Source organism: Galendromus occidentalis, unplaced genomic scaffold, assembly GCF_000255335.2.
Source record: "Galendromus occidentalis unplaced genomic scaffold, Mocc_1.1 scf7180000077086, whole genome shotgun sequence".
NCBI classification, from domain to species: Eukaryota; Metazoa; Arthropoda; class Arachnida; order Mesostigmata; family Phytoseiidae; genus Galendromus; species Galendromus occidentalis.
Genome location: NW_003805074.1, coordinates 532,539 through 559,217, shown reverse-complemented (window position 1 = coordinate 559,217; position 26,679 = coordinate 532,539). Strand labels below are relative to the sequence as shown.

At 52.7% G+C, this 26,679-nt stretch overlaps 1 protein-coding gene across 1 annotated transcript; it reads right to left on the bottom strand.

Moving 5' to 3' along the window:
- Nucleotides 1-3,671: 3,671 nt before the first annotated feature.
- On the bottom strand, nucleotides 3,672-26,679 carry ninaC (STKc_myosinIII_N_like and MYSc_Myo21 domain-containing protein ninaC). Its single transcript, XM_029110724.1, has 26 exons — nucleotides 26,640-26,679; nucleotides 26,295-26,453; nucleotides 25,736-25,893; nucleotides 25,107-25,329; nucleotides 24,639-24,861; nucleotides 23,601-23,757; nucleotides 23,284-23,448; nucleotides 23,013-23,129; nucleotides 21,827-21,931; nucleotides 21,626-21,709; nucleotides 18,484-18,695; nucleotides 17,721-17,828; nucleotides 14,834-14,939; nucleotides 14,533-14,659; nucleotides 11,716-11,932; nucleotides 11,302-11,440; nucleotides 11,001-11,154; nucleotides 9,950-10,115; nucleotides 9,774-9,855; nucleotides 9,372-9,616; nucleotides 7,788-7,899; nucleotides 7,523-7,685; nucleotides 7,149-7,234; nucleotides 5,053-5,245; nucleotides 4,856-4,955; nucleotides 3,672-3,957 (listed from the first exon to the last, which is right to left on the bottom strand). Exons 1-26 carry the CDS (start codon nucleotides 26,677-26,679, stop codon nucleotides 3,672-3,674), a joined length of 3,927 nt encoding a protein of 1,308 aa, XP_028966557.1.

Genomic DNA, 26,679 nt, shown 5'->3' with positions numbered 1-26,679 from the left:
TAGAACCCGGAAACCGGGAATCTGGCGACGGCCTGGGATCCGGGAGCGAGTACTAAACCTATTGCTGAGAAGATTTTCCTCGCCGTAGCTGTTTCCATTCATCTCTGACGGATTATCGATCTGCCCGGCCGAATATTCATGATGGAGGATTTCCCTCGGAGTCGGTGTTCGCACTGCTCCGCCAGATTGGATTCCTCGCTTCCCCCCGTTCAAAATATCGGAGGCGACCCGGAGGCTGGCCGGTTGTAGCGAAGTTGCGCTCAGCACGAAGTTCAACATCACGCCCGGGAGCATATTTCACGACAGACTGTACGGAATGTCGGCAACTGGACAATTCGCCGCGACGATTCCACGGTGGCGACGACACCTGAGGTTCGAGCGAAGTCTAATCTCTATTCGCGACTGAGTACACCCCGGGGAGCGATCATAGATTCCTTCTTTTCATGACGATGACGACCGAAGACTGTGGTGAGTGGTGACTCGGTCGAGTGGTCGGATAGCTCACTTCGTTCTCCTCCCCGTTGGACCCGTGTGCGAAGCCGTCGACGAATTCTTCTCTCGAGATCTCATTGCTCCAGGGACTACAGAGCCGAGGCGAGTTAGCCGTATCCGCCGCGGGCTCGGACGGGAACGATCTGGCATAGAACTCCCGAGCATAGCACGAGAGCGAAAATAAATAGAATCGTCGTCGGAGGCGTCTATCCTGAAAGCCACCAGTTGAAAGGATACCGCGGCCGAGCCCTGACGTCGGGTGAGCTTTTGTTCGATTCAAGTCCAAAAACGATTTATCCAGACTGTGAAGCGAAAACACACACACCTCTTTGTAGGCTGTTGGTTTTTCGCTTTTCCGAAACGGCAATTTCTTCGGTGCGAAGCGAATGAACGAGAGGGGCCTAGGAACTAGCGAGCGCAGTGCTTTTCGAAATTGGTGCCAAAACAAATTCGCCCACCTGCAGCTGAAGGCGGACGGCGAGGCACGAGCGCGACGATTCTTCTTCGGCTGGCGAATGCGACTCTACAACGAGGTAAACTGGGAAGGCAGCGAAAAAAAAATTTTCGGTACGAGTTGACTGTACATATCTAACGATTGAGAATGTCCTTCCTTTCTCATGTGTAGACAGGGCGGTACTGACCTCGTCTGGAATAGGTATCAACCAATGTCCGACGAGAAGGGCTACAGATTGGTCTAGGAGGCAAGCGCTCTCATCCGGGTGTCGATTCGATCCCTCCGTTCCGTTTCGGGTCGATCGCCGCCCGTCTGCGAGCCCGGCAGTGCTCCGCCAGTCTGAAGTACCCAACAGCCCGATTCGACTATCAACATCAGCCCCGCAAGAGCCACGGACGCTGCGATTCAGGAGATAGAAAGATACCGAGTAGAAAGAGGCGTCGCGACGCTTAAATTCGATTCAGGGATTTCAGAGATTACTCGAAAGTCTCCCCGAGCCCATGAGAAGATGGGGATGAAAGTTGGCGCAGTGGTGTTAAGATTTGAACATCCGCCTGCAGGTCCATCGCTGCTAGCTTTTCCCCCCTGATTCTGACCCGACGCTCTCCTATCCGTCTGGACTTTTCTGTTCGAGGGAGGCGGAAGGGAAAGAAGATAGGCGAACGAGAGGAGGAAAATAGGAGCGGCGCGGCGGCTAAGCTCCGCGAGACTCGAGCTGACAAGAGTCTCCTGGGGAGCCCGGCTCGCACATTTCGCGACGAGACGTCGCCGAACGTCGCTTCTTAGAATCGATACTTTGGTCGTCCTCCGCCGAATCACGACAAATATTGAATATTGAATTGACTTCCTCTCTGGATCCTAGACCAGTCATCCTTGATTCTTCCCGCATTCCCAGACGGAAATCACCGCGAAACAGGAACAGGGTCGGCCGGTCTTCCGAGAAGCCGAGCGACAGACGGCCGAGCGCTGCATTCCGCTCTTGGGGTGCCCTGAGAGAGGCAGCATGATTCGAAATACAATGGGGAATCTCTTCGACGCTGCCGCCGAATCGATGCGAACATGCTCGTGAGAGATGCAGCGATACAGTGGGGGGAATGAGTTCCAGACTTTGCCGCTGGGGTCGCTCGCTACTTTGCGTCGCTGAATTTCAGTAATTGCGTATGAGGAGAGGCACGGCTATGAGTCCGGATGCTGTCGGCTAGAATGATGATTCCACTATTATTCGGGGGCCAGACACCTTCTGAGAGGGCAGTGAGCCTCCATTCGCCATGACCGGCGTACACATCGGAATCGGAGGTGCTCATTCGGAGTTGGTCTCGGACGCAACTCGACATGCAATCGTCCCAGCCAGAGAACACCGCTCTTCGATAAAATGGCTTGCGAGTCGCTGTATCGGGGACGAAAAAACTCACGATTCATTTCCGATAAATAGTTCTGTCGAATCGTTCTCAGCTCTAAGAAAATGTCAGGGCCGACGCCACCCGAGTACCGCCTTCCTTCATTTCTCGCTGCAGATATTAAGTGGATGTGCCGAACAACGGGATTGTGGAAAGTGGCTGCTCCTTATATATGTAGTTGGTTGGGAGTCGGGAGGTGGGTTTTTTGTGTGGTCCGAAAGAAGCCTCAAGTGTGGAACACAGTGTTTCCCTATCCGCCGTGTCGTTCTTGACGCGGGGAAGGCGAAGCGATGCTCGTTAAATATCTCTGACAGGATCTCATTAGGGTGACTGACCGGGAGAACGGCTCGACCACACCGGACGTCTGTCGGTGCGTCTTCTGCTCGGTGGAGAGCTTAACGTGTTGTTCGTTTCTGTCGTCGTTTTGTCACAAACATTCCACAGGAACCCAGAGGGGTAACATCTATTTATAGCGTTTTCTTCACCGGGGCAGCCCGATCCGAGAGAGAATGTTGCCAGAAAACGTCTGAAATAAGAGGTTCGTTACCGCGAAAAGTCGGGGCGCAGGCTATCCGCACAGAATCGAACACCGCGTCAGAATGTCCGACGACCGAGACCTCCTGTCCGTTTCTGCTCCTGACACGACCGCAAGGGGAGCCAACATCCCATAAGGATTTTTTCCGAAGGTCAGTCGAGGACACCAACTGCTTTTGAAAGCTTCTTTTGGGGAACACTCACCGAGGAGCCCAATTCAAATGTTGCTCGAGCCCGGACTACATGACGCTACTCACTCTCATCCTTGGGGGATTTCCCCGTCGCCCCCGCCGTATGTGGTCGCTCGAGGATCTCGTATCAGCTACAGCAACGAGTTGGAACTCCGATCGAATGGAAATAGGAGCCTTATGGAGGAGCGCGGATTTCGTCATAAACTCGTGACCTTTATTCGATTTTCTCCGAGCGTATCTCACGCGGGGAACAGCCTGACTGCGTCCACAAACCACAATGTAGGAAACTAATTGTTTCTGATCCGATTCACTCCTATCACCACGGTCAACTTCGGAAGGGAATCCTCGAGAAATCTGCACATATTTATAAGTCGGCGCTATCAAACTGAACAAAAAGACACATGCACGCATCGTGACGTTTATCTTACAGCGGGGATCGCTAGATACCTTACGTGCATCGGGGAAGAGAGCTCCGAACGCACAAAAAATTGACAAGCTTGGCAGGATGCACCCCCTCTACGTCATCCACGCCGCAGCTCACGTGGGAGCCAGGGCGTCTAGATGTATGTATATGGCTTTGGGGTGGCGCGTGCATTTTATGCATCACTCAATCTGTAGGAACGAAATTATCTTGGCGTCGTTTTCCGTCAGCGGAACGAGTCCCTTGCACCTTCGAAGAGTCTCGGTTGGCGCTATTCTCGTCTTCCGAAGAACTTTTCGAAAGTCGAACACGCCCGAATCTTGGGTCTTTGTCGTCGAGTTCAACGGTGACGATGAATTCGAGTGGTTGTGACTGTGAGACTTGAGGATCTTCTTAAATTGGAACGGACCTTGATTCGGATCGTCGGCGGGATCTAACGAATTCGGCTCGGTGCTCCCAGGACTCGGCCTAGAGTTAGAAACAAAGACCTTTAAAGCAGCAGCTCGGAACGTCGTCAGAAGAAGACAATCCGATATCAGAACCGGGCCTGTCGTCCCACTGAAGAGGGAATCTAGTTGGTTTCTGAAAAAGTTCCGCCGGATTCCCTGTGTATCTCTCTGACCTAAGCACAAGATACCCCACGCCTATGGGGCGCGGTTGGACGTCTAGGGTTGGTCGGCATTAACCTGAGAAATCTATCCCAGCATTCGCGCAGTGACTCATTCCACAACTACCCCGACGGGATTTCCGAGCCCTTCGGGGCGCGCGTTATTATCCTCGACACCGGAAGCGCTCGAAACATAGCCCGGACTGATACCGGAGAGAGAAAGCAATTTTCCCCCGATGCCCCCGCTCTTGGGGCCTCAAGAATGACGTCAGACTCTGGAGGCGATTCAGAGGACAGATATTCGATGGGGCCAATTTCTGAACTCAAGGACTGCTCGCAGATGGGCGCAACTTTCAAATTCTCTGGCGTCCGCGTCCATTGACCTCACAACCGGGGAAGGGAACAGGGCCTGGAGAGTGGGAAACTCTTTTCCCCCCAGACGATAACGCTCAGAGCTCCTATAAAGTCATTGCGTCGTGGCCAAGCTGCTCACGGTGTCGCGGATTATACGCTTTTCAGCATAACAAGAGCGGTAGAGCATGTTCCCCGACCGGACTCGAAATGCAGCCGGGAAGGCTCCGTAAGAAACTCGAGATTCTCAGGGAGCTTCGACATCGTCATTTTCCCTTTGCGGTACTAGATCCGCGGTGGGGCAAGGTGCTCGGAAAGAACCTGCAGAATCGGGGAAAATCCTCCGAGAACTCACGACTCGGCGGGGCAAGAGCATGGAAAAACGCAATTGGAGCCATCGAAACTTACGTGCTTCGTTGAGATCTCTTCTCCCACCATGATTCCATTTCGAGAATGGACGGCCTTCCGCCCGACGAACTGCCGGACGAGTTCGGGCGGCCTATCTCCGCTGTAACTGTTTTCATCTTCTGTTAGCAGGAACTTCTCACTAAGATTGGAGATCGTAGCTCGCCGAAATTTTCTTCGATCGGATCGGAAACGCGTACCGTGGTTGTGGTTGAGGTTGCTGTTGTTGTCGTGGGAGATAATCTTATTGTGAATTCTGTTTTTATGGTTGTTGTCGCTGACTATGTTGTCTTTGCTCGGACGCTGATGAGATTGAGGAGCTTGGGCTGGCAGTGGAGCGACTTTGGTGGGCAGCACCGGCGGTGGCGGTGGTGGGATGAAACTTTGTCTGGGCTAGAATATTCGTCCTGATTAGAGGGGCCGGCCGATCTCCGGAGGCTCCGGTGGGATGAGCGGAGGGGGGGGGGGTCGGCCATCGACGTGCAAATCATGCTTCGACGATCTCGGGAAGCTCCAAATGCCACTCGATGCCATTATGATGCCCAGCCTCCGCATTAGGCTATAGGTTCTTGAATCACGTTCGGTAGGCAGATATTCTGCTCGCCAGAAAAGTTGCTGAACTGGCAAGGGAACAAGCGAAGATGGCGACATGAGTTGCTCAGGGCAGAGCGCGGGAGAACCGTGACCCTTTCCCGGGAAAATGGAAGTCTAGTCGTACCCCACAAGCTTTCACTCACAAATCGGCGATTGTCTGCTCGAAGCAGCCGCGGAACGAAAAGGAAAGAACTACGAATGGAATCGCACAGAACGCCGGCTTATTCATATCGACGGCGGAAGCTTGCTGCCGGTGCAAGTCAAGAATGTTGCTACACTTGCTGTTCTTGGAGCTGTACCTAGCGAATAATGCACTGCTCGTGCACGAGCGTTTTACCGTTTTCAATACGGTGGCACAAATGTCTACGTCCTCGGGACATTGCTGTGCATGAAATATTCGAGAAGATCGAGCGAGATTTCCGGTTCGGATGGAAAGCGGGTCAGTTTGCTTTCGGTCAAATCATCAAACTCCAAGCGAGTCGTCCTCGGCCCGACAAGGACCCTGGATTCTGCTGATTATCTCGCAAATATCGATCAGCTGATTGGGAGTACAGAGTCTTTGGGTAGATTTGGAGAGGATGGACAACGCCGTGCTGATAACGAATAGGTGATACCTATGCTGCTGCACCTTGACTGGCGTTCATGAAAGCGGATAGCGCTACAGTTTTTTTGGAGTGTATCACTGCTTCGAATCGAACAAAACTTTAGACGCAGTTGCGATCCATTTGCAGTGCTGACCTATAGCTCGAGATAGCTGTACTTACAATATTGTCTGCTCCGAGCGCGAGTGCTTGGAGAGGCGTTCCCCTCGTGGGAGCAGCGGAAACCTGGTACGAAGAAGAACACTGCGAGAGGAGAAACAGAACTTGCGATCAGTTGGCGTACCCTTCCCCGGACCGGGATAGCCAATAAGTGTCAACGAGGACATTGAAAAGAGATAATAAGGTCAACACCTGCTGCTGGCTGCTTCTTACGCGCCCGCCCGCCAGCCGGCCTGTCTGCTGGCAGCTGCACTCTTCTTCCGGTGTTTTTAGCTCTTTACTCCTCTCGACTTGAAATATACGCACACTCGCTCACTCACTCACTCATATGTACATACATCTATACAATGTCGTTCCGCTGTTATGTCGAGCCAAAGGTTGAGAGACTTATGATCCCCTATGATCGGCCTGGCTTCCGCTCGGGTCCCGGGGGCGAGCCGGCGGGAGGAACAAGAGAACGCGAAAAAGCGTCGATTCCCAAGTCAAGGTCCGTGAGTCTGCTTCGAGGCGATTGAAAAACTCCCGAAGAGGGTACCTCTGGCCAACCTATCGATGCATAAAACTTCTCTAACCCGAATCACGCCGCTATCTGGGCACCGATGACTGGGGCAGCTATCCTTACGTTGGTCAGAGACTCGGGACACAGGGCCTGGTTCTCCCAGAACCGCTGTCTGTCGCGCTCGCTTCAGCTTGCCATATTGAGCTGTTATCTCACGAATCCAGCTCTGTGCGCCGCTGGGCGGCTTTCGGTCAAAGGCGAGACAATATGGGGGGGGGGCATCAGGAGAGAAGATGAGTCGACCAATAAAAACACATTCGCGTTGTAATTCGATCTGCTCGTATCTGTGGGAGCATGGACCTCTTCCCAGTGGTTCCCTTTCCCGAGCGCAGGAGCGTGTTCCGTTCCACAGCGAAGAATCATATCCATCGCTCCCACATACCTTGTTTTTGCAATCGGCGATCTTGCATTGACCCGTGCAGGGGGTCGCTTTTTTCGCGACAGCCCGTCGCAGATCCTCCGTGCTACCTGGGAATGGAAAAATACGAGGGCTGGATGAATCCATGACGTGAACCGACAGTAGTTGTCCTCAGAGCTCGAGGGGAATTCTTGGCGCAGTTTCCAGACAAGCTTGCAGCAGTTATTCTATGGCTCTGTGCAGCTGGATGAGCCGTTCCGAGGAATATTCCCCTCCTGTACGCCTACCCTAGCGATCATGCTCCAGGGATCTCTTGATTCTGCTCCCTTGAGAAAATAATTGGTATGCTGTCGGATGAGATAGTATTAGTCTTGAGGATAGGTTATCAGCATACTCACAGGGATGCATGACTTGAACTTTGGAGTTGAGTTTCTCACGCAGCCGTCGCATGGCTCGCACAGCTAACCATCTCCTGCACAGGGCCTGGACTCGAACTATCTTATTCACTTGGGCTTCGTATTGCCGGCTGAGATACTCGACATGATAATACTTGAGGAATACCTGTTGATGACACGAACACAGTTCCTCAGCAAATATTTTGAGAGGCCGACTCGAAACCGATGCGGGATCGAGGGCGCTTGCGATTCTCGCCAGGCTTCTTACCTTGGATCTCCCCATGGCATAATCTTCGATACGCAGCCTCTTCAAGAGCAATTCACAGTTCTCCCGAGTGGGATTCACTCGAGCGTTGAAACTGAATCCGAGGAAGCAGTACCTGTAATTCGAATATCGAAGCATTATACGAGTCTGGATCAACACCACAAATCAAGATATGCTCCAATCGATATCCTCTAATTGTCGGAACGTGGCTCTGCAGGCATTCGGTTTGGCGAGTCACATCCAACCTGATGAATGCAGCTCCGGGACGAACAACTGAAAGCTCGCAAACTGCGCGAGAACGTCTCCAACCAGTCTGGATCGGGGGGAAAGTAAAATCGCTAAGATTCCATTTTCTCCGGTATGCAAAGCACGGAAGAGCAACACAGCGATTCCGCTCGCACGACAAGCCGGGGCGGACGCCCAGGATCAAGAAAGTTACGAGGAACGTCTGTTGCCTGCCGGGGGAGAAGCTCACACAACAGCACACATCTGAAGGCAGTGCGTCGCCGGATTGAACTTCTCGCGAGTGCGTGGGTGATCCATTCTGCGAGATGTGATTGTCTTGCGGTGCGCGCAACGAGCATCAGCTGCAATCGCAATATCCAGCTCCGAGGGTCGGATCACGTTTTTTTTGGAGGAAAAAAATTACTTTATTCCATTCTGGGCTTGTCGCAGGATCGTAGGCTGTCTGATGGACGCTTCGAGACGTGAGCCTCTTTGCACAGAGCGGTCGCGCATGCATTCGAGTCCTGTTATTATTCGACGAGGTTCGAATTGAATCGGAGCTCGAGCGAAACCGCTCCGGCGGAAAGCCACTCCTGTCTGACATCCACAAAGCACGGGAGAAGAAGAGCAAGGGCTTCGCTTTTCAATACAAATCTGTGTGGTAGGTTAACGCCTCCCTATGTACGCCGAGCAGATTACCCTCGCACGATAGTTTGCGCGTTCGCTTTTTCCCCGAATTCCTTCCGTCCAATCTGCATCAGAACGGTGAAAGTTCCTCCGGCACTCGGAATCCGAATCGACGACGGATCTTCATCCTGCGAGAACTCTTATCATCCATTGATCTCTATCGGAGCAAGGAATCTGCTTCGACAATGACGCTTTCCGGTACTGCGTCGACCGACGACGCAACAAAGGACCGAACACAACGATTGATTGCTCGTCGCGAAGTCGAGAAGTCACCTATCGCAAACATGGGGACTGAGTCCTCATCTCTCTGGCCCGCGGCATCTCGTCTAGAACTCTGCCTGGTTCACGCCCTCATCCCTTTGGAATGCATATATCAATGGATACTCTTTGCGACTTCGACATCGCGGAGTTCTGAGCTCGCAGAATACTAGGAACTTCGGTAGTTCCCTTGCGGAAACATCGTTCCTGAGGCGGGGAATGGATTGATTCACGGCAGCAATCATTTCAGAGGAACACTTTGAAGGCGAATGCGGTTAGCCATTTGGTGAACTAGCTACTTCGGGAGCAAAGTCCGCGGACGGTTGCTCGAATAAGCTGTCTAGAGCGAGCCAGCTCTGCTGCAGCGCGGAGTGCTCCTGAAGTGGATTAACGACTGATTCCCGGCTGGGCACTGACCTTTTGAGGAAATCCAAGAATGTCAGTCGGTGCGAATAACCCTGTTGTCTGATCCGGATCGTTTCAAGGACTCCGGTGTATCTCAACTGATTTAAAACTTTCTCTTTTTGGAGATGAGTCGGCGCGCGCTGGTCGTTCGGCTTGATACAGCGAACGAAGTGCGGAGTGCCCGAAATCATTTTCTGGAGGAGGTCCATCAGAGAGTATCGGAAGTATGAGCCCATCGTCTGGATAGCTCTGGATTGCTGCAAAGGAGGATATATTAGGTCGTTGGCCACATCGAGAGAGCGGCTCTGTAGTTGAGAAAACTTCTATCTCGAAACCTCCGCGGTACTTGGCTCTGGAAAGTATTTATTGGGGACAAACACAGACTCGGGCAGAGACAGTGGAGTCTCTTCGTACCTTAGGATCGCCAACGTTGATTGGAGTGTTAACAAAAGTCGTGGAAGCGGGGAACAGCGCACTAAGGACCGAAAGCGTAGATCTGTGGGAGGGGAAGAAACCTTTAGCTGATTTGTGCTTAAGCGGGAGAGTGGAAATTCGTCCCGAGGCTATTTTCCATAGGAAGTGCTGCTTACCTATTGAGCAGTTGGATTATACAGGTCGGCAAGTGGTTCCGATTTTTCTCAAGGAACCCTCGAGCATCGTATGTGACCAGACCCGCGTAATGGATCACAGTAAACTGGAGAGCATTCGACTTCGGCCGCACGTAATGCGCAGACTTTATGTTGGTGTGGAATTTATCTGGAAAGTTCTCGGTTATTAGTGAGCTATCGAGCTGAGCATACGGATGAGAACCTGAAGATTCCTAACATGACGAGATATTTTTCGGGGCCGCGGCCCCTATCAAGCGTCAACTCGCGCGAGCTCCCTCGCGGCATCATGGCCTCCGAGAAGCTTCGGAAGGGCCTCTAAGCAAGTAAGTACGCCATTGGAGAAATGACCGTCTCAAAATCAATGGGGTCCATATCAAAGGGATTCATGCGGGGAAAAACAGTATTGAAGCCGTCGAGAGATACGCGAGGCTTCTGGGGAAAACGGAAGTTCTCAAGGAGCGGAAGCAGATCGCCGACAGACGGCCGGGAGACCGCTGAGCGGCTTCCCGGAACGGTCTTCCTCGGTGTAGTGCTCTGCCCCCAATAAGGGAGTGACCAGCGGGGAAGGAAAAATGAAAACAGATATTGGCCGCGACGAAACTACAGGGTGCAACACGCCATTGTAGAGTTCAAGAAGAATTCGACAAGGCGCGATGCACGCTGAAATAGAGAAATTCCAGCGAGAGAAGAAACTCGCCGAACTCGAGACCGAGAAGCGTCCACTAAACACGTTTCACGCAAACCTCTCGAACTACTAAGAATCTCCCGGGACAATATCAAAGTTGTCCTTTCCTGAGAGTCTCCATCCTTCGCGTCTACCCGATGCCTTATTTACGCGCTACACGTGTTTCCATCCCGAGGGCGTCGCCGAATTCCGGCTTTTCTCCCGTTGCCAGCAAGACAGTCCTCCATAGAGATCCAGCATATTTTCAGGCACCAAGCAATAGGACCACGCTGATTCGAATAAATTCTCTACTAGCGACTAACCCGGAAGCACAGTCGAAATTGTTCGTGGGTCTGGAAAGGCACTCACCAACAAGGCTCTGATCTGTCGACTTGGGAAACGTAGACTCCTCGTCCAGCAGGGCCAACAGTCCCATAGGTCTGCTGAGGAACATGTCGAGGACCGGGCGATTGTCGTTGAAGACAACCTGGTTCATATCGAGCCCCTCATTCGCATATTCTTGCTGAGATAGTAAGATCGGAGAAATCAAATGAGAATTCGTGAGATTGCGCACTGAGATCGATGTCATAGCGTTCGTTCGAGTACTTTGACTTCTTGTGTTTGCAATGTTCCAAACAAGATAATGATGTCGATTCCAGATCCAACTCACCTGTTCCAAAGCGAATACGTGTTTGTTGAAGTAATACTGCATTTGCTCGTTAGCTATATTGATGCACAATTGTTCGAACGAATTCTTCTCGAAGTCCTCGTATCCGAAAATGTCGAGCAGGGCTATCGACCTCTCGGCGCTGCGAAGGCGAAGAGAGTATGAGGAGGAGGAACTCTCTACACGCAGCGCATCCGAAAGCACTCGAGAGCACTCTCAGAGAGCTTCGCATTTCAATATATCGATCGATGCAGAATATTCGTCGACCATGATCCAGATCTGAATCACGACCGAACTCCGGGAGGTTGTAGAGTTTTCCCCCGATTCATTGGATCCGGCGCGGAGCCCGATGATCAACTCCGACTCCGACAATGCACAGGAAACAATGGGAATTGTCACTTATTCGGCCTTACGTACTGATTGTCGGGTCTAGTTTTGCAGCCGAGATGACGGTTGATTTGGTTGACGATCCAGTCGAACAGACGACCGAACAGTGCTTTGGCCATTGCGTCCCTCGCAGTTTCCGCTTCCTGCGCCGTACTCGGTCTGACAATTACTTCACCCCGCATGCTTATCGAGCAGGTGCTCAAGGCCTCCAGGAGGTCATCCGGATTCAAGCCAAGTAGTTTCGCCACTGGAAAGTTTTGACGATTTTATTAGACGAAGTTTCAGAGCGGCGGCACCTCATCTCATAATCCCCCTTACCGCATACTTTCCGGAACAGTTTGGAATGCCGCGAGCCCGCTCGGATCCCCTAAAGCGCGAGTATCCGGCAATAGACAAATTACTCAATCGGGAAACGAGCGAAAGAGACACAGACGGTCGAATGCGGTAGGTATTCATGCTCTTCGACTTTCGAGCCTCGGGCTGGGAGGTGCTTCAATTTTCCGCCAACTCCGACATCGAGATGATTTCGAGCGGGATATTCTCGCAGTGCAAGATTTTATCGGCTCTCTCAGCCTTCCGCGTAGACGGTCGGTGGTTATTGCAGCCATTGCCCGTACACCATTGAAAGCAAGGAAATAAGATACGGCAGAAAAGGGCAGACACGAACGGCGAACGGGCCGTTTGGGAGCTCTGATTTGATGAGACGCTAACTCCCGTAAGGGATCCGGAGAGGAAACTCGCTACGATGACGGCGGGACGAAAACGACGCGGCACGGGATTACGATGGCCACGAGAGCGTAAATAGCAACGGAAGGCTGCGGAGGTACGAGGAAGTTTTCAGGAATTCACGCAACAAACGACTCGATCGGCGGTCTTTATAGTTGTCGGCAGAGAGACACAGTTGCCGACGACGGAAAGGACCGCCAAGTTGCCACAAAGAACAAGTTGCCCTCGCTCCAGCGCCCGTCCTGCTTGCCTCACTTTCCGAGTTTGCTCGCCTGCTCGCTTGCCTTCCCAAACGCCAGCGAGCCGCTCGCAGTCGCGAGTCCGGAGGTGGAAGCGAATGGGTGGGTGAGCACGCGTTTCTTTGGTGGCCGTTGACATTCGAGATTCCAGCGCTGGAGGAGGAATGCTAACCGAGACTTCTCGCTCGCCGACAAGCATGGCCCATGTACAATATCATCAGAGACGTTCGCGGATTCTCTTGCTTCTGCTACGTCGACGACTTTTCCGTGGAGACTTCAAACTCCCCAGGTCGCCTCTATAGTGGTCGACGCAAACACAGAAATCGCTAGCGCTCTCTGAAGAACCAGAGCACTCGTGTCCATCGCGCACTTCGCCACGCCGGCTCAGCCTCTTGTGAAGAGCCGAGCTCTTCGACAAACAGGTCCGTCCTTGTATTCAATTCGATGACGGGACGACTTCGAGGAGTTTGTCCGCTCTCACAACAAAAACAAGAATCGTTGTGAAATGTCGATTTTCCGAATCCTAGCGCTCGTCGACCAGGCTTCAATGTTCCGGAACTGAGCCGCGTTCTTTGCGGGCGCCGCTACGACGCCGACGTCGTTCCTCAAATGCAGTGCCGATGCGCCGCGTGTCGTCGGGAAAGAATGCTGGAGGAACAGGGGGCCTCGGGTATACCTACGTACACATACTATAGTTCCAGGAGCGAAAATCGGATGCACGAGACGAATTTCGATAACATGTTGAGCATCAAAAGAATAGCTAAACGTCAGTTTCCCATTGCCGGACAGTCCAAAGGGTGTCGAAAGCAATATGTCCGGCTCACACCAACCGAAGAAGCTGTCAGAATACAAAGCAGAAGGACGTACGGAAGGATGGACGGAAGGAAGTTGAGGAACAAGCTGAGAACAACTCCTCCCTTAGTGCTCTGCGGTGCGCGAGTGCTCTCCTCACTGGGGTGTTCTGAGAGTGTCGAAGCGACTCGCATTGGGGAGAGAACGAATTCTCATATCGAAGAACCCCCTTGAACGATTCCATGAATGAAGGTCTAGTAGAGGCGTCTCGATGTGGATTCACGGAGCAGCCTCACTCGACAAGCGAGCGGTCTTGGGTCCTGTCTGAACGGAGCTCAGCCGAGCTGAAAGCGTTTTCGGGGGAGATTTCATGGGACGACCTCGGAAATGAACGAGGAATTCTGCGAGAGGAGTTTCCGAAAGGGGCGAGTTCTTCGGAAGAATCGCTCCTCTCGGCTTGAGGTTGCGAGCAGGCTCCTGCGAGGCAGGCTCTCGACTTCAAGCAGCCCGAAGAGAGCTCCCTAGGCTGCTCCTATTGGTGTCTAATCCACTAGGGCAGGGGTGTCAAAGTCAAATCTTCCGCGGGCCACGAAGGAGCACTGGGAGAAGCCGGCGGGCCACATCCAAAGATTTTTTCGACATTATTCTTAATTCACGTTGTTTGAGCGGAGAGCGGAAAGCTGGAGGGAAACACATATGTATATGCATGATGGGTCACAATCGATTCTCGATTTTTCAGAGTCGACTCGTGCTATTCGCGATTCGAAAATTACAAGGGATATTATCCTATGGAATTCCCGAGGGTATGCCGCGGGCCACGAAAAAACTCTCCGTGGGCCAATAGTGGCCCGCGGGCCACGTCTTTGACACCCCTGCACTAGGGCTAAGGTCTCCGCAGCGGTTTCCGGCAGGATCTCTATCAGATACTCGGGCACCCTCGGACGAGGTCGATTCGACCCACGATTAAAAGAAGGTATCACGACGACCAAGCACTCGTCAAGTACCGTGCCGCTCGACTGGAATCCCACGGTGCCAAGAAAAATCACAACCTGAGGGAATTTCGACTCGTCTGCACGTCTCCGAGACTTGCCTTGTGGTATCTTCTCCGCGTTTACGATGACACAACCCGATGTTTGAAATAAGGTTTCTGTCGGCCGAACCTCCACGTCTCCCAGATGAATGATTGCGGCGAGGATCCGATAGATGGTGTCGATTTCCTGGGAACGTGAGAAGATCATGACCAGTGCGATGAGATTATATGAAGGGGCTCCCTGCCAGCAGAGCCGTTCAGAAGCTCGCCGACAGAAAACAAGAGGATGATGATCATCTCCGAGACCGAAGAAATACCGATCGATCTTGCTTCTCCCGGAAAACTTCTCATAGTGACCTACCGTCGCTCGGAAGCCTAACAATTCGAAGCCTTGCTTGACGGCGATGAGACGACGCGCGTGCAAAACCGAAGTCTCCCGGTCCGGGGGGTTTACGCCTTGGAGGTATCTGGAAGACGGAAAGTCTCTCAGAGAAAAGGACAAATGATATAAATGCAAATATCTTGATTGAGCCCGTCGATAGACCCAATAGCGGCCCAACGTGCGTCTCAGGCTTCGAAAGATCGCACGCTATCGAATGACGTCGACATCGACGTGGGCCACATACGGAACGCGAGACTTCCGAGAAATTGCTCCATCGATTACAGCATGGAAATATGAGGATTCGGTCTGGCGTCGATGCGAGCAATCTACACCTCCGATGAGGGAGACATCACTCGCGAGACCCGCTCTATCATAACATGATCTAGTGATCCTCTCTGCTTCATCGAACGAGAACAGACGTTGGGGAAGTCTGGGGAGACGCGGATTCCCTCCCGGGTTCGGGGTCCCGTGAATGCTTTCCCACAACAATTGGATTGTTGAATTCCCTCACACTCAATTTTTTGTTTTGCAGCCATTCCCCATTCTCGCCTCGAGCAACGCGCAGCAGCGCTTGAGGATGGAGGGAGAGAGTGCTCGGTTCAAAATCGCGAGAACGCAAAGAAGATCCGGCAGGGAAGGACGACCGCGCCAGGAAAAACGGGGACGCGCATCGGGAGAACGACGCACCGTCGGCGTCCAGCTCCCGTTTCAGGCTGCTGCTGCTGGCTTATAACATCCTATTTTATCACTCCCCCAGGTGTATTTGTCATGCGCCCGCGTCTTCCCGCGTGCGCTCGCGCAGAAGCGGCGCTCAGACCGCGGTCGCTGCCGAAGCTCCGTGTCGCTGCCGCTTTGCTCCGTGGCTTTGACCAAGAGGCTTTATTCTTCTCTCGTTTTTCGCCGAGGCTGCTGCCACCTTCCATTCGACGTGTATAGCCTTTGTTGTGCAAATAGTGTTCGTGTTCATGAACTTAGAGTGCTCGCGAAGATATTGCCTTGATAGAGGGTTCTCCGCCGGATCCGGATAGAGAGCCAAAGCCCCTTAAAGATCTTAGAATACTGAAGCTTTCCCGAAGTTTCTACGTCTCCCAATTGCGTCAGACTCGCTGATTTCCGGGAACCCTACAGATACCTACGATCTGACGATTTGACAATCGCCGACGCGACAGCCGAATCTTCTTCGAAGCTGTCCCCACAGATGGGAACGACCTGACCAGAGAGACGGAGAGAGGAATTTCAGATGAAAATACTGCTTGGAAGCTCAAATACCGTATCGCAGGAGATACGTCCAAAAACGAGTTCAACAGGACAAACTCGACTCGCGACGGCCGTACGCTCGGGAAGAAAGCATTCGGATACGTTAGGCGTTCCTTGGGGAGCGATTAGAGTATCCGTCGCCGCGGAGCAACCATTCACAGCCAGGGAAACGGGATGGGAGCTCTGAGCCGGCATCTAAACGTCACCGCAACGCTCAACGCATCGCCGAGGCATCAAGGGATGAATCTTGGACTTTTTGTAGCAGCGATGGCTCGAGCAACGATCACGACCATCAACAGTGGCGACATCGAGAAGAGCATCGGGGGAGAAGATGCTCGGACAGGTGACAGAAATATGAATCGAAGACTGAATTGAGTATTTGGACGCCGATTCTCGATGAGACGGCATGGATCAAGTCCGTTCGGACAAAACAACGCCTCGGAGAAAGCTTGCATCGCGGGACGAGATCCGTCAAAAAAAGCGTTCAATTCTATCGGAGTGGAAGCATGAGCGAGAAACCCGTAGTCTGGGGAGTCATCGGCGTCACCTTGTTCTGATGCATCATATCTCGGAAGTGTGATAAAACGCCATCAGCGAACGATGCGGAACCGCCGTGCACTCGGCTTTGAGTAGCATTATCGGAGTTTGCGGACTCGCTTCACGCTGATCTATGGCTCGGCTTATCGTTACCCCTCCGAACGTAGTTTCTGCGGTTCGCAGTTCCCCTCCTTCACAGCTCGTTCTGCCGTCGAGAGCTATTGCAAACGAGATAATTGTGTCTCGTTATTCGTGTATAATAATTGCTAGTGAGCGATCCGCATCACGATGAGGGCGATTCTCGGGAGCCTGTTAGGAGTTCGTGGAGCAAGCAGCATTCGAGCTGGCAGGCAGGCAGACGAACGCCGGATTTGTTAATGTCGTTAGCATATCTTTGACGAATGGCCACTCTCTAGCCGACGTATCAAGCTTCGATGGTTCCGGAGCCACGAGGGAGATATTACCGGCTCGGCCTCAACTGCCGACTCATCCCGCAGAAGTGAGAGAAGCAACTTCCTAGTCGGCTCCGACTTTTAGAAAAAAAGAAATGCTTCACAAACTCATGGGCTCGACCGACGTCACTCTCCAGCCCGACTGCGAGCCCGGTCCCGCTTACCGCTCGAACCCCCTAATTCCCTGAGTTTCGAGCGCCCCGTGACTCTCTCACTGCTCTCGATTCCGGACATGCTCGTGCTGTTTCCATGATCTAATTGCAGGCCGTACCGCCAGCTGAAGTCCGAGATTTACAGCCACATTTCGGAAGGTAATGAGAACTTGAGAGGAAAGCTAATATTTCGAGGGAAAAATCACGTTGCGCACCAGCTCTCGACCGTTTTCTCCGCCTATTTGAGCCAGCGAGGGAGGGAGGCGTGCGAGATCGTGCCGCGGGGTAGGGAATTTTACGGAAGCCCGCGTGGAATTGTACGCACACAAACGCACCCACCCACGCGTAGATTCCGCTGCGCACTGTAATCTTGGAAAATTCTCGCTCCGAGAAGAAGAGTCGGGAAATTCGAGACGTGAAGCATGACTCGAAACGCTCGACGGCTGACACCAGATGCATCTCACTCACCGATGGGATCTTTTCTTGGGGCATGGTTCAAGGTAGTAAGCTCCCAAGAGATTCTGCGATGCCAGACCGTCGTACAGGTAGTAGAAGATGTGGAAGTTTCGTTCGAGGCTGGAATGCAAAGGAAGGAATGAAAGATTCGACATCGATCAAAACGAGAGGTCATGTGTCATTCAACCTGCGCGGATATCGAGCTGGCGGAGAAGTTCTGTTAGCTTCGGAGGCATCATGTGTACAGACAGGATATCCGGGAAAAGTTCCAATTCACGATGGGAGTGAAATTCTGCGGAGGAAATGAGTTATCCCCGACCCCGGTGTTCGGAACATGATTTGGATTCCTTCCTGAGGAGAAGTCTTCTCTGCTCTTGGAGGCAATCTCCAAGCGTCTCTCAAAATTCGCACCGGAGTTACTCATCGCCTCGTGGAACGGGGCGCAGGCAGCGATTGGGATCGGGCCGATTGGCTTGAGGTATATTTTGGGCGTTTGATCCGCTTCGGTACGTTTAGCGCGGATGGAGGTCATTGGAGGTGGCCCTGTCACTCTCGGTGCACTCGAGACGAGATTGTATCGAGAACTCATCTATTCGGTTCCGCCGACGTCTCCGCGCGGGCACGGAAGTCGGTTCGCGGATCGAGCTACCGTAGCCGGGGAATCTCTCCCATGCAGAAATCTGGCTCCTCCATCTTTCTTGCTGCTCCTCATATTCATACTCGCATACGTGTGTATCGACCTCACAGGGAAGCCGAAAAAAAGCGAAACGCTCACCTGGTTTGTCGCACGACCCGTGATTGTTCCAAGAGATAAACCGAGAGTTTCGCTCCGAGGACCCTCCCCGATCCCGAGGAGAAGCTGAGATCCAGAAACTTGCCGAAACGACTAGAGTTGTGATTGATTCCCGTGCGAGCATTACCGAACGCTTCCATGATCGGGTTCACCTGGAGAATCTTCTCCTCAAGCCTGTGATTCGAAGTGCCGCTCTGAAAGTATCCTTATTCGGTCAGATCATACGAAAGGGACGGGAAATATTCACTCCTAGCCCGGGCCCAGAATTCTCTTCATTTCTCCCGGAAGAATGCGACGACTCTCCCGCGAAACGACACAGGCGAGAAGCCCCGTGCAGCCGGAAGGGAAAGTCCCCGACTAGGGTCGAAAGGTGAAGCGTCAGGAACCTGTTCCCGAGAAGGCAGCGTTCCTCTATTCCCTCATTATGGTGCGGAGAAGATTCCGGCTGAAGCTTTCCGCCCGGCGACGGAGAGCCGAGAATCGGCAGCGAGCGCTCCTTCGGAAACCCCAAAGTTCAAAGAGCCATATCTGCTCCCTCGTGACCTGCTCTTCTGCTTGTTGCTCGGAGCTCGATTCCCGTCACTTTTCAATCTTCGCACCTTGATGGCTGGCTTGAATGGGAATGTCACGTCCTCATGGATGCGCATAGGTCGAGCGTCCCGAGAAAGGTTGCTCAGAGTGGGACCATGGGGGAAGGCAGACTCGAGGAGAAACGGCCTGCGCTCAGTCAGTCTGGTTGTTATTTTTCCTTCAAGAAGAGGCTTCCTCCCTAGCTGTAGCTCTGTCGAATGTTTCGAGTTCCATTTTCCAATTTTTATGTTGTCTCTCCTGATCTCCATGTTTCATTGTTCAGAGTCCGCCTCCGACTCTGCGGCGCTCTTTCCTTTCCCTTTCGGTTGCACGACGTCGAAAATTCTCCAAATTAACTGCGTCTGCGAGATCTCTCCGAATCGCCGCTAGTCATGCCCGCTTCTAAGGGTAAAGGGGAACAGCCGCGGAGCCGTACACTCTATTTAATTGCGGTGCCACCGGAAAGATGTCTGCCCGCTCCTTCGCTCATACCTTTTCCCGACGACTTCACGTCGGGAGGATTTCCCGGCTTGCCTCCTATCCTCTGAGGAGGGAGAGCCCCTCGGAAAATTGTTGTTCCCCTGTTTGATTCGAAATAAACCTCGCTACCCCTGTCTCAGGTCCGTTATTTGTGAGAGCAAGAACGTACCTAGCGGGATTTTAGGTTTAAAAAAAAGGGACTGTCGAGACTCTGGTCATAAATCGACAGAAACGCTCGAGTTTTCCGCGATGATTCCGCAAGGAAACGGGCGATTCTAGAAGTCGCGGAGACCATGCCGAAATCGACCTCTCCACCAGGTCGTGTGAAGCTCTTGGGAGGATCAGACGTTCCGCCCAATGGGATCGTTCTTCTGTGAACCAGCAATCAATTTTCCCCGGAGTCCACTCGACAAACCACACTTCACGAACTGGGAATCCAGATTTCGGCGCCTTGGAATTGTGCATAGAAGCATCCTATATTGATCCTCGTCGTCAGTACCGGCATTCTCACCATTCTGTAAACACAAGCCAGAAACACGTCGATAACTTGAGACTCGTATTGTGTGGACCTGCAGGCAAACATACAAACGAATGTATGTACAGGCACTGAATGCGAACTCGTGGAAGAGTTCAACAATGGGGAATTCTGATTTGTTTGGTCAAAAGGAAATTCACTCTCCCCTCGGAATCCTCCAGCCGAGTCCGTTCTGTTTGTCCAACTGTCTATTGTGTATCCGTCTCTCTGCTTCTCTCCATTCGGCCCGCTCCTTGTGGAGCTGATTTGGTTCTCGACCATTAGAGCGGCGACCGAGCAACGTACTCTAATGGTCCCGACGTCCGCCCCTCCACTGTCTGGAATAGATTTGCAGACCCACCCGCACATTGGCGGGGCCGCTCGCCCTTGTGCCCGCTGTACGTCTGTCCCTATACCCGATTGTTCGCCTACTTTCCCGAACGGGTCTACGAAGGACTTTGTCCCCTTGAAACTTCCGAACCGGCCCTCCCTCCGTACGCGGGACAGCTCCACTCTCTCGCCGTTCGTGTCGATTCTGACCGATTTCAACTTCGGACGAAGCGACACCCGCAAAGTAGTCAGGTGGCTCTTTGTGTGGAGGAAGGGGGCGAGTATAAGAGGGAGAAAAAGAGCTTCAGAAAACCTCCGCGACCTAAACGGAGCTCGCAGAGCCGACTGTGACGCAGAAAGTGCGTGGCAGCCGTCTCCGGTCCATCGACGAAGCTGCGCCAACCGGTGATAACCCGAAACGGCAGCATCACCGGATTCGTCCCTGAATTTCTGCATGCGTCCCCGGAGTCTTCGTGTCCCACTCTCTCTCTTTTTCTTCTCTTGTTCGCTCTGCACGGAACTTGTTGAAGGCAGTCAAGCCGAGCCAGTGAGCGAGCGAGCGAAGAGAAAAGCCTCGTCGTCACAGGAGTTGGGAAATCGCGGAGACGCGGAGGGGCCTTGAAAGAAAGGGCGTACGGGCAGAAAGGGAGCGATCTCCTGAAAACAGCGATACAACGGGAACAAATTTCCTGTGCTTTGTACTGCAAAAGAGCACAAAGACTTCATCGCTCCTCTTGTATCGCCCCATCGGTCAGAAAGACGTACGGACGAGCACGAAGCGATCGGCACACGACCGAGTGACTTTCTGACTGACTGACTGACTGTGCGGCTTCAAGACCCTCAGACCGATAGAGCGAGCGTGAACGAATCGTCACGGTCGTCTTGCGTACAATCGGTTTCGGTGTCAAGCTGATCGTTTCTTGCAAGATTCGATTGTTGATGAGATACAATTTAGGAGAGTCCCACGTTTGAGAGCCTGACTTTGCTTTGTTGTGGAGGCGACGGCCCTCCTCCGCTGTCGTTCCCATTATTTGTTCTGTTTGCACAGTCTCCTAATTGACATACAGTGAGCTTGAACGCGGCGCTCTTTCCGTAACAATCTGTCGCTCCTCTTCAACGCTACGGTCATCGCACCTCCAGCCTCGACTGCTTGTGGACTTGTCGCGCACCGACATATCAGGTACTTCGCTTTCACCTGCGGAAGATCTCTCGAAGTATATCTTGCCTTACCTTGCCTAATGCAACCATTTGTCTGAGGAGGAAGTTGGCACTTTCCGTCTTGCCGGCGCCGCTTTCGCCGCTCACAACGATGACCTGCGACGGATATTAATGGATACTGATAATTTTCATGATTGGGGAAGGGCGCTCACATGCCCACGAGAATCCATGGAGAACACGAATGCAGAGGGGCGAATAGTCTGTGGAACTCACCTGGTTCCTCCTCTGGTGAAGCATGGCGTGGAACGCGCTGTCTCCGACCGCGAAAATGTGGGGTGGGTTGTCCGCGCGGCTTTTGTTCCGATACCGCGCTGAAACCTAGAAAGATATCGGATGTCATGGAGGATACTCTGACGAGCTACCGGAAAACGTTGTTCGACAAATTGAGCCCAACTTCGATTCACCCTCGACGAACAGTTTTCTGCGGGGAGCGGTGACGGCGTGCGATACTAGCCCCGTTCAGTCTCAACGGGAGAATTCGAGAACGGATGGAGTTATCTAGCGGGGCTTCGCCTTAAAGGGGGGAGCAGAAGGAGAGGGGGAAATCACAAAACCGGGGTAACGCTCGATGAGAACTGTTAGCCTCGGAAATCTCTGTGTGCATCGGTTTCCGATCGAGAAAGCGCTAGTCCACTGAGCCCGCTCAGCGCCACCTTCCCTCGGGCCGGTCGGCAGGCGGGCGGGCGAGCGGGAGAAAACTGCGCGTGAAACACACCGGGAATTCCAATCGATTCCGTTCGACGGAACAGCGATACAATAATTGTCTAGCATCGATGTCTGCGGCTTTCGGGCCTTGCGTCGTCCTTTTCCTCGAAGACACCGCGAGCCTGCCTGAGATCGCTGACGACTCAGCCCTGGCGTTTTCGCTGACTCGAACGCGGTATCCAAACCTTCTCGAGTCAAGAACTGCCGCAGAGGGTCGTCAAGCGAGCGACTCAATATCTTTAGTAGAAAGTTTTGGAGATTAAGCTTGTTTTATTAAATTGCGGAGTAAGCGTGCCGAGAGTCGCAGGAGGAAGAGGAAAAAGCAGACGCCATTTGCGCTCATTAAAACCACATTCAAAGTTTAGCTCGGTAGCGCAGTTCTTGGCTCCTAACGCGCGTCCGCGGGTTGCATAATGCATTCGCCCTATTTCAAAAACTGGTCTCATTTTCGCGCCTCGACTCCCCAGCCGGGCGAGCTTGCGGCTGTCGACCGGGACATGGGGGAGTGTCGTTTTGAATTCGCTCCTCACAGTGACCGGAGTCCGGGATCGTTCTCGAATTCGGATACGAAAGCAGACAAAAACAAAATCAGCAAGGCAGGGAAGACGTCGGAGCCGAGGAACTGATAATAAGTTTCTCTCTGGAGGCATTCTGGAAGAGAAAGACGACGGAACGGAGACCGGAGGATACTTACATCCGCCGAGTAGATACTCAGATGCTGGAATGGGTTCAGGGCGAGCAAAATGTCTCCGATGTAGGTGTAGATCTGACCCTGCTTGTAGCGTCTACTGAGCTGCTCGAGGATGGTGTCCTGAAAAATGGTCGTAACAGGCTCGGAACCTTCTCTCGGATATTTTGAATCGCTCCCAAGATCTGGTTGCGCTGTGTATTCGCGTGGATTCCCATGGAATAAGTGATGTCAGGGAATGGCTGAGTCGGGAGAACGGTTGATGACGAGAGCTCACCTCCGAGAGCACCTCCATGAGGGCGAGGTCATCTACGAGAATAGGCTCGGGCTTCGACTTGCGATCCGTTTTCAATTGGCCGTGCTTGGTTGTGATTTCCGGAGGTCGCTTGATGATACCCCATCGCTTTCGTTCCTTCAACATGCGAATGATTTCCGCGCGGATCTGTGGGCGAGGAATTCGAGGCTCGGGTCGTCAGGTTCTCGCCAGAGTTTTCAATATATGTAGGAGCTCCTCATAATTCGAGGCAAATGCCGCACTTGGCTTCACTTGAGGTATTGGATCGGAAGTTTTTCCGGTCATTTCATGAAACTCACTTTCCGGATTGTGGAATCCTCTAAGCGAACGAAAGGATGGCAGAGAAGATCCCGCACGAAAGGACGTTCCTCAAAGTTTTTGACGAGACAATTTTGTACGAAGCTGTTGAAGGTTGCCGACCACTCTTGCGGGGCCTTCAGACGGGGCGGCGCGTTCCTAGAGGGGGAGCGAACAAAACTGTTTTGTTGCAAAGTTCACGAAGAAAGGAACGGAGACGAACACCTTTGTTTCGATGCTCATTCTCGTAATCGCAACAGCACTCCCAACCTCGATCCAATCTCATTCTTTCTCTTCCACAAATTGCGATGTCTCCTCTCCAGCAAAACCCGGTTCTTCATCATCAGCGAGGTCACCCGCTTCGGTATTTCGATCAATAGATAAGTTAAGGGCGAGAGGGATGGATTCCAGAGGATCGACCTCCCTTGGAACGTTCCCCAGCGATCATTCTCCAGAGCTCTCGACTCGAGCTACATCCAGGTAATATGATATCCGTGTGAGGGACCTGACGGAATAGCGCTCATAAGCGAGGGATCCTCCCTCCAATAAGCTCAGAGGAATCATCCGGGTACTGCGTGGCCTCCTCTGACCGGTCTCCATTTGATTCATTTTCCTCACATCATCACTCTCCGCTCATTTTTCCCGAACCGTGTGAGCAAGGAGTCGAAAAGCTTTTCCGAAGATTCATTTCCGTTCTCTCCGCCGACCCGACGATCAAGCATTTACTCAGGTGAGCATCGGAAACTCGTCTGGGTTGCTGTTCGACTTTCCGCCGGCAGTTGCGTCAGGCTCTTCGTGGGGAAAAATGTTAATAGCGGTCGCCGGCGAAATTCGCAGGCCCTGAGCCGTATTCGCTGAGGTAGCTCGGCTCTCAAGATGTATCCTTGACAGCGATTCCTGATTTGTCCTGTCCGGGACCTCGATCTCCGGCTCTTCTCGGAGTCGAACGCTCCAAGGCGGAATATGATATGTGGGCAGCACTAATGAAAATGGGTGGGCCCGGACCGTAGAAAACCCCCGAATTCGGAAAAGCTTAGAACCTTGGGATCTGGAAGAGCGCTCTCATCGGATGCAGGTGCGACAACGGGGGCTCTCCTTGCGCCAACTCAAGTGCCGTTATTCCTAGAGACCAAACGTCGCATCGGATGTCGTAGGAGAAATCGGCTTGGCGTTCGCACGCCACTACCTCGGGTGCCATCCAATACGGGGTTCCTACTGACGTATTCCTCCTCGCCAGAGTCTCCTTGAGGTGGGACGACACGCCTGTAAATATATCAGCTTCGTGATAGGAGGCCTTATTAACTCGGGCGAGCGCCATAAACGCTTTCGTTCGTCCTCCCTCGTGGTCGTCGTCTTCATTTCTTTCTCTCTACCTGCTGGAGTCGCTGTTTCCTTGGGTTCATAAATAAACCTCACGAGTCCAGTTATTCTACCTTCCTACCGAGCCAGCCTCCCTCAGCGACGATTCTCTCGCAGGCATCGGCCAAGGGCAGAGGAGCATTACTTACCGAAATCGACGAGTTTTACGGCTCCATTTTCCGTGAGCAAGATGTTGTGGCCCTTGATGTCGCGATGCATGCAATGATTCGCGTGCAGGTAGCCGAGCGCTTCGAGGGTCTCTTTCATTATATAGGCGATAATGACTTCGGGAAGACGTTTTCCGCTGTGTCGGAGAGTTTGCACGAGATCGGTAACGGAGCCTCCGGTGCAAAGCTCCATTACGAACCAAACCTGACGGGGAGATAAACGAGTTAACTGGCGAGCCAACCGGATGAGGGCTCTGGTACCGCTATCGGACACGTTCGCCGTCAGCTCGCTAACTCGGTGTCAGGTCGGATTCGAACAATAGGGAAAACTCTCAATGAGATCAGCGCCTACGCGGGACCGCCAGGTAGGCTCCAAGTTCGACGCCGATCGAGTTGCCGGCGAAAGAAAGCTGGGAGGCGACCTGGCCGAATGGGATCAGCGACGGGAAGCTTACACTAACGAGTTATGTCATAATATCAACTCGAGCTCCCCTGGGGGAGTTATTAACAGCCAGGGCTGGTGCTGTAAATTCACGTATAAAATTGTTATAACCGCCGACTTCCTGCGGCTGGACGAGAATCGCTATCTCCGGTCTTGAACGACGCCGTACCTGGTCGTCTTCGCGGTTTTTGGCTGGCTTGAAGAATACTCCGTAATAATTTGGCAAATTAGGGTGGCTCCCGAGGTCACGCAGTACACGATACTCTTCTTCCATCTCCTCTTTATTATCCGAGATATTCTCCATTATCTTTACGGCCACCATGCGACCTGCAAGAGATCCGGAACATCCGGAAGAGAGGTCAGCTTTCTCGTTCACACTGCGATCGCTTCCCCCCCCGAGCAAAATTATGACCTCCGTATCCGTTCGAATAGCCATTCGACCTTGGCCTCCTCTGTGCGCTATCACGAATCGTCCACCCTTCCCGCCGAATGGCATACAAGATGAATGAAAAAGTCTGCAAGTTTTTTTTCCCCGGCGGCCTTGATTGCTGATGAGAATCTCCGGCCATCAGAGAGACCAACATCGGCCGTTCCGGCGACCGTCAGCGCAATGATTACTAGGAGGATATATATATGATATGGTATATCAGAAGTATGATCAGTGAGAGTATCTAGGATTCGAGGAGACATTCTCAGGGTGCGATGCTTCAATCGAGTCTTGGACTCACCGGTTGCCGTATCCCGTGCTGCGTAAACCTCGCCATACGTTCCTTCGCCTACGACTTGAATAAGCTGAAAACGGCTTCCGGGCTCAGGTAAAGCTAGAATATCTACAACCTGAGAGAGACAGCGATAGAAGGTCTGTAGCTTCGGGTCCCGAGGCCCCTCTGTGGAAGGAAAAAAACGGGATCTCCTTTTAGCATGAATGAACATCTGACTTTGCGGGATCCGCTTGAGAAAACGCCACGGAGCCGGAATCCTCCGGGGCTCATGGTCAGCCCATAGGTAGCGCGTAGCTCTGAGCGAGTGCTACGGCGGTTGAGGAAGCGACTACCGGAGGCGAATTCACTTACTTGGGAAGCCGTCTTCAATTATATCCGGTGGCCTGTTCAT

Excerpts from the sequence above, each read along its gene's own strand:
- ninaC (XM_029110724.1), bottom strand. The coding sequence starts at position 26,679 with ATGAACAGGCCACCGGATATAATTGAAGACGGCTTCCCAA. Across the intron at positions 23,449-23,600 it reads AGGATTCCACAATCCGGAAA|ATCCGCGCGGAAATCATTCG; the intron begins GTGAGTTTCATG and ends CCTCGCCCACAG. Across the intron at positions 7,900-9,371 it reads TTCTTGGATTTCCTCAAAAG|GTACTGCTTCCTCGGATTCA; the intron begins GTCAGTGCCCAG and ends TTCGAATTACAG.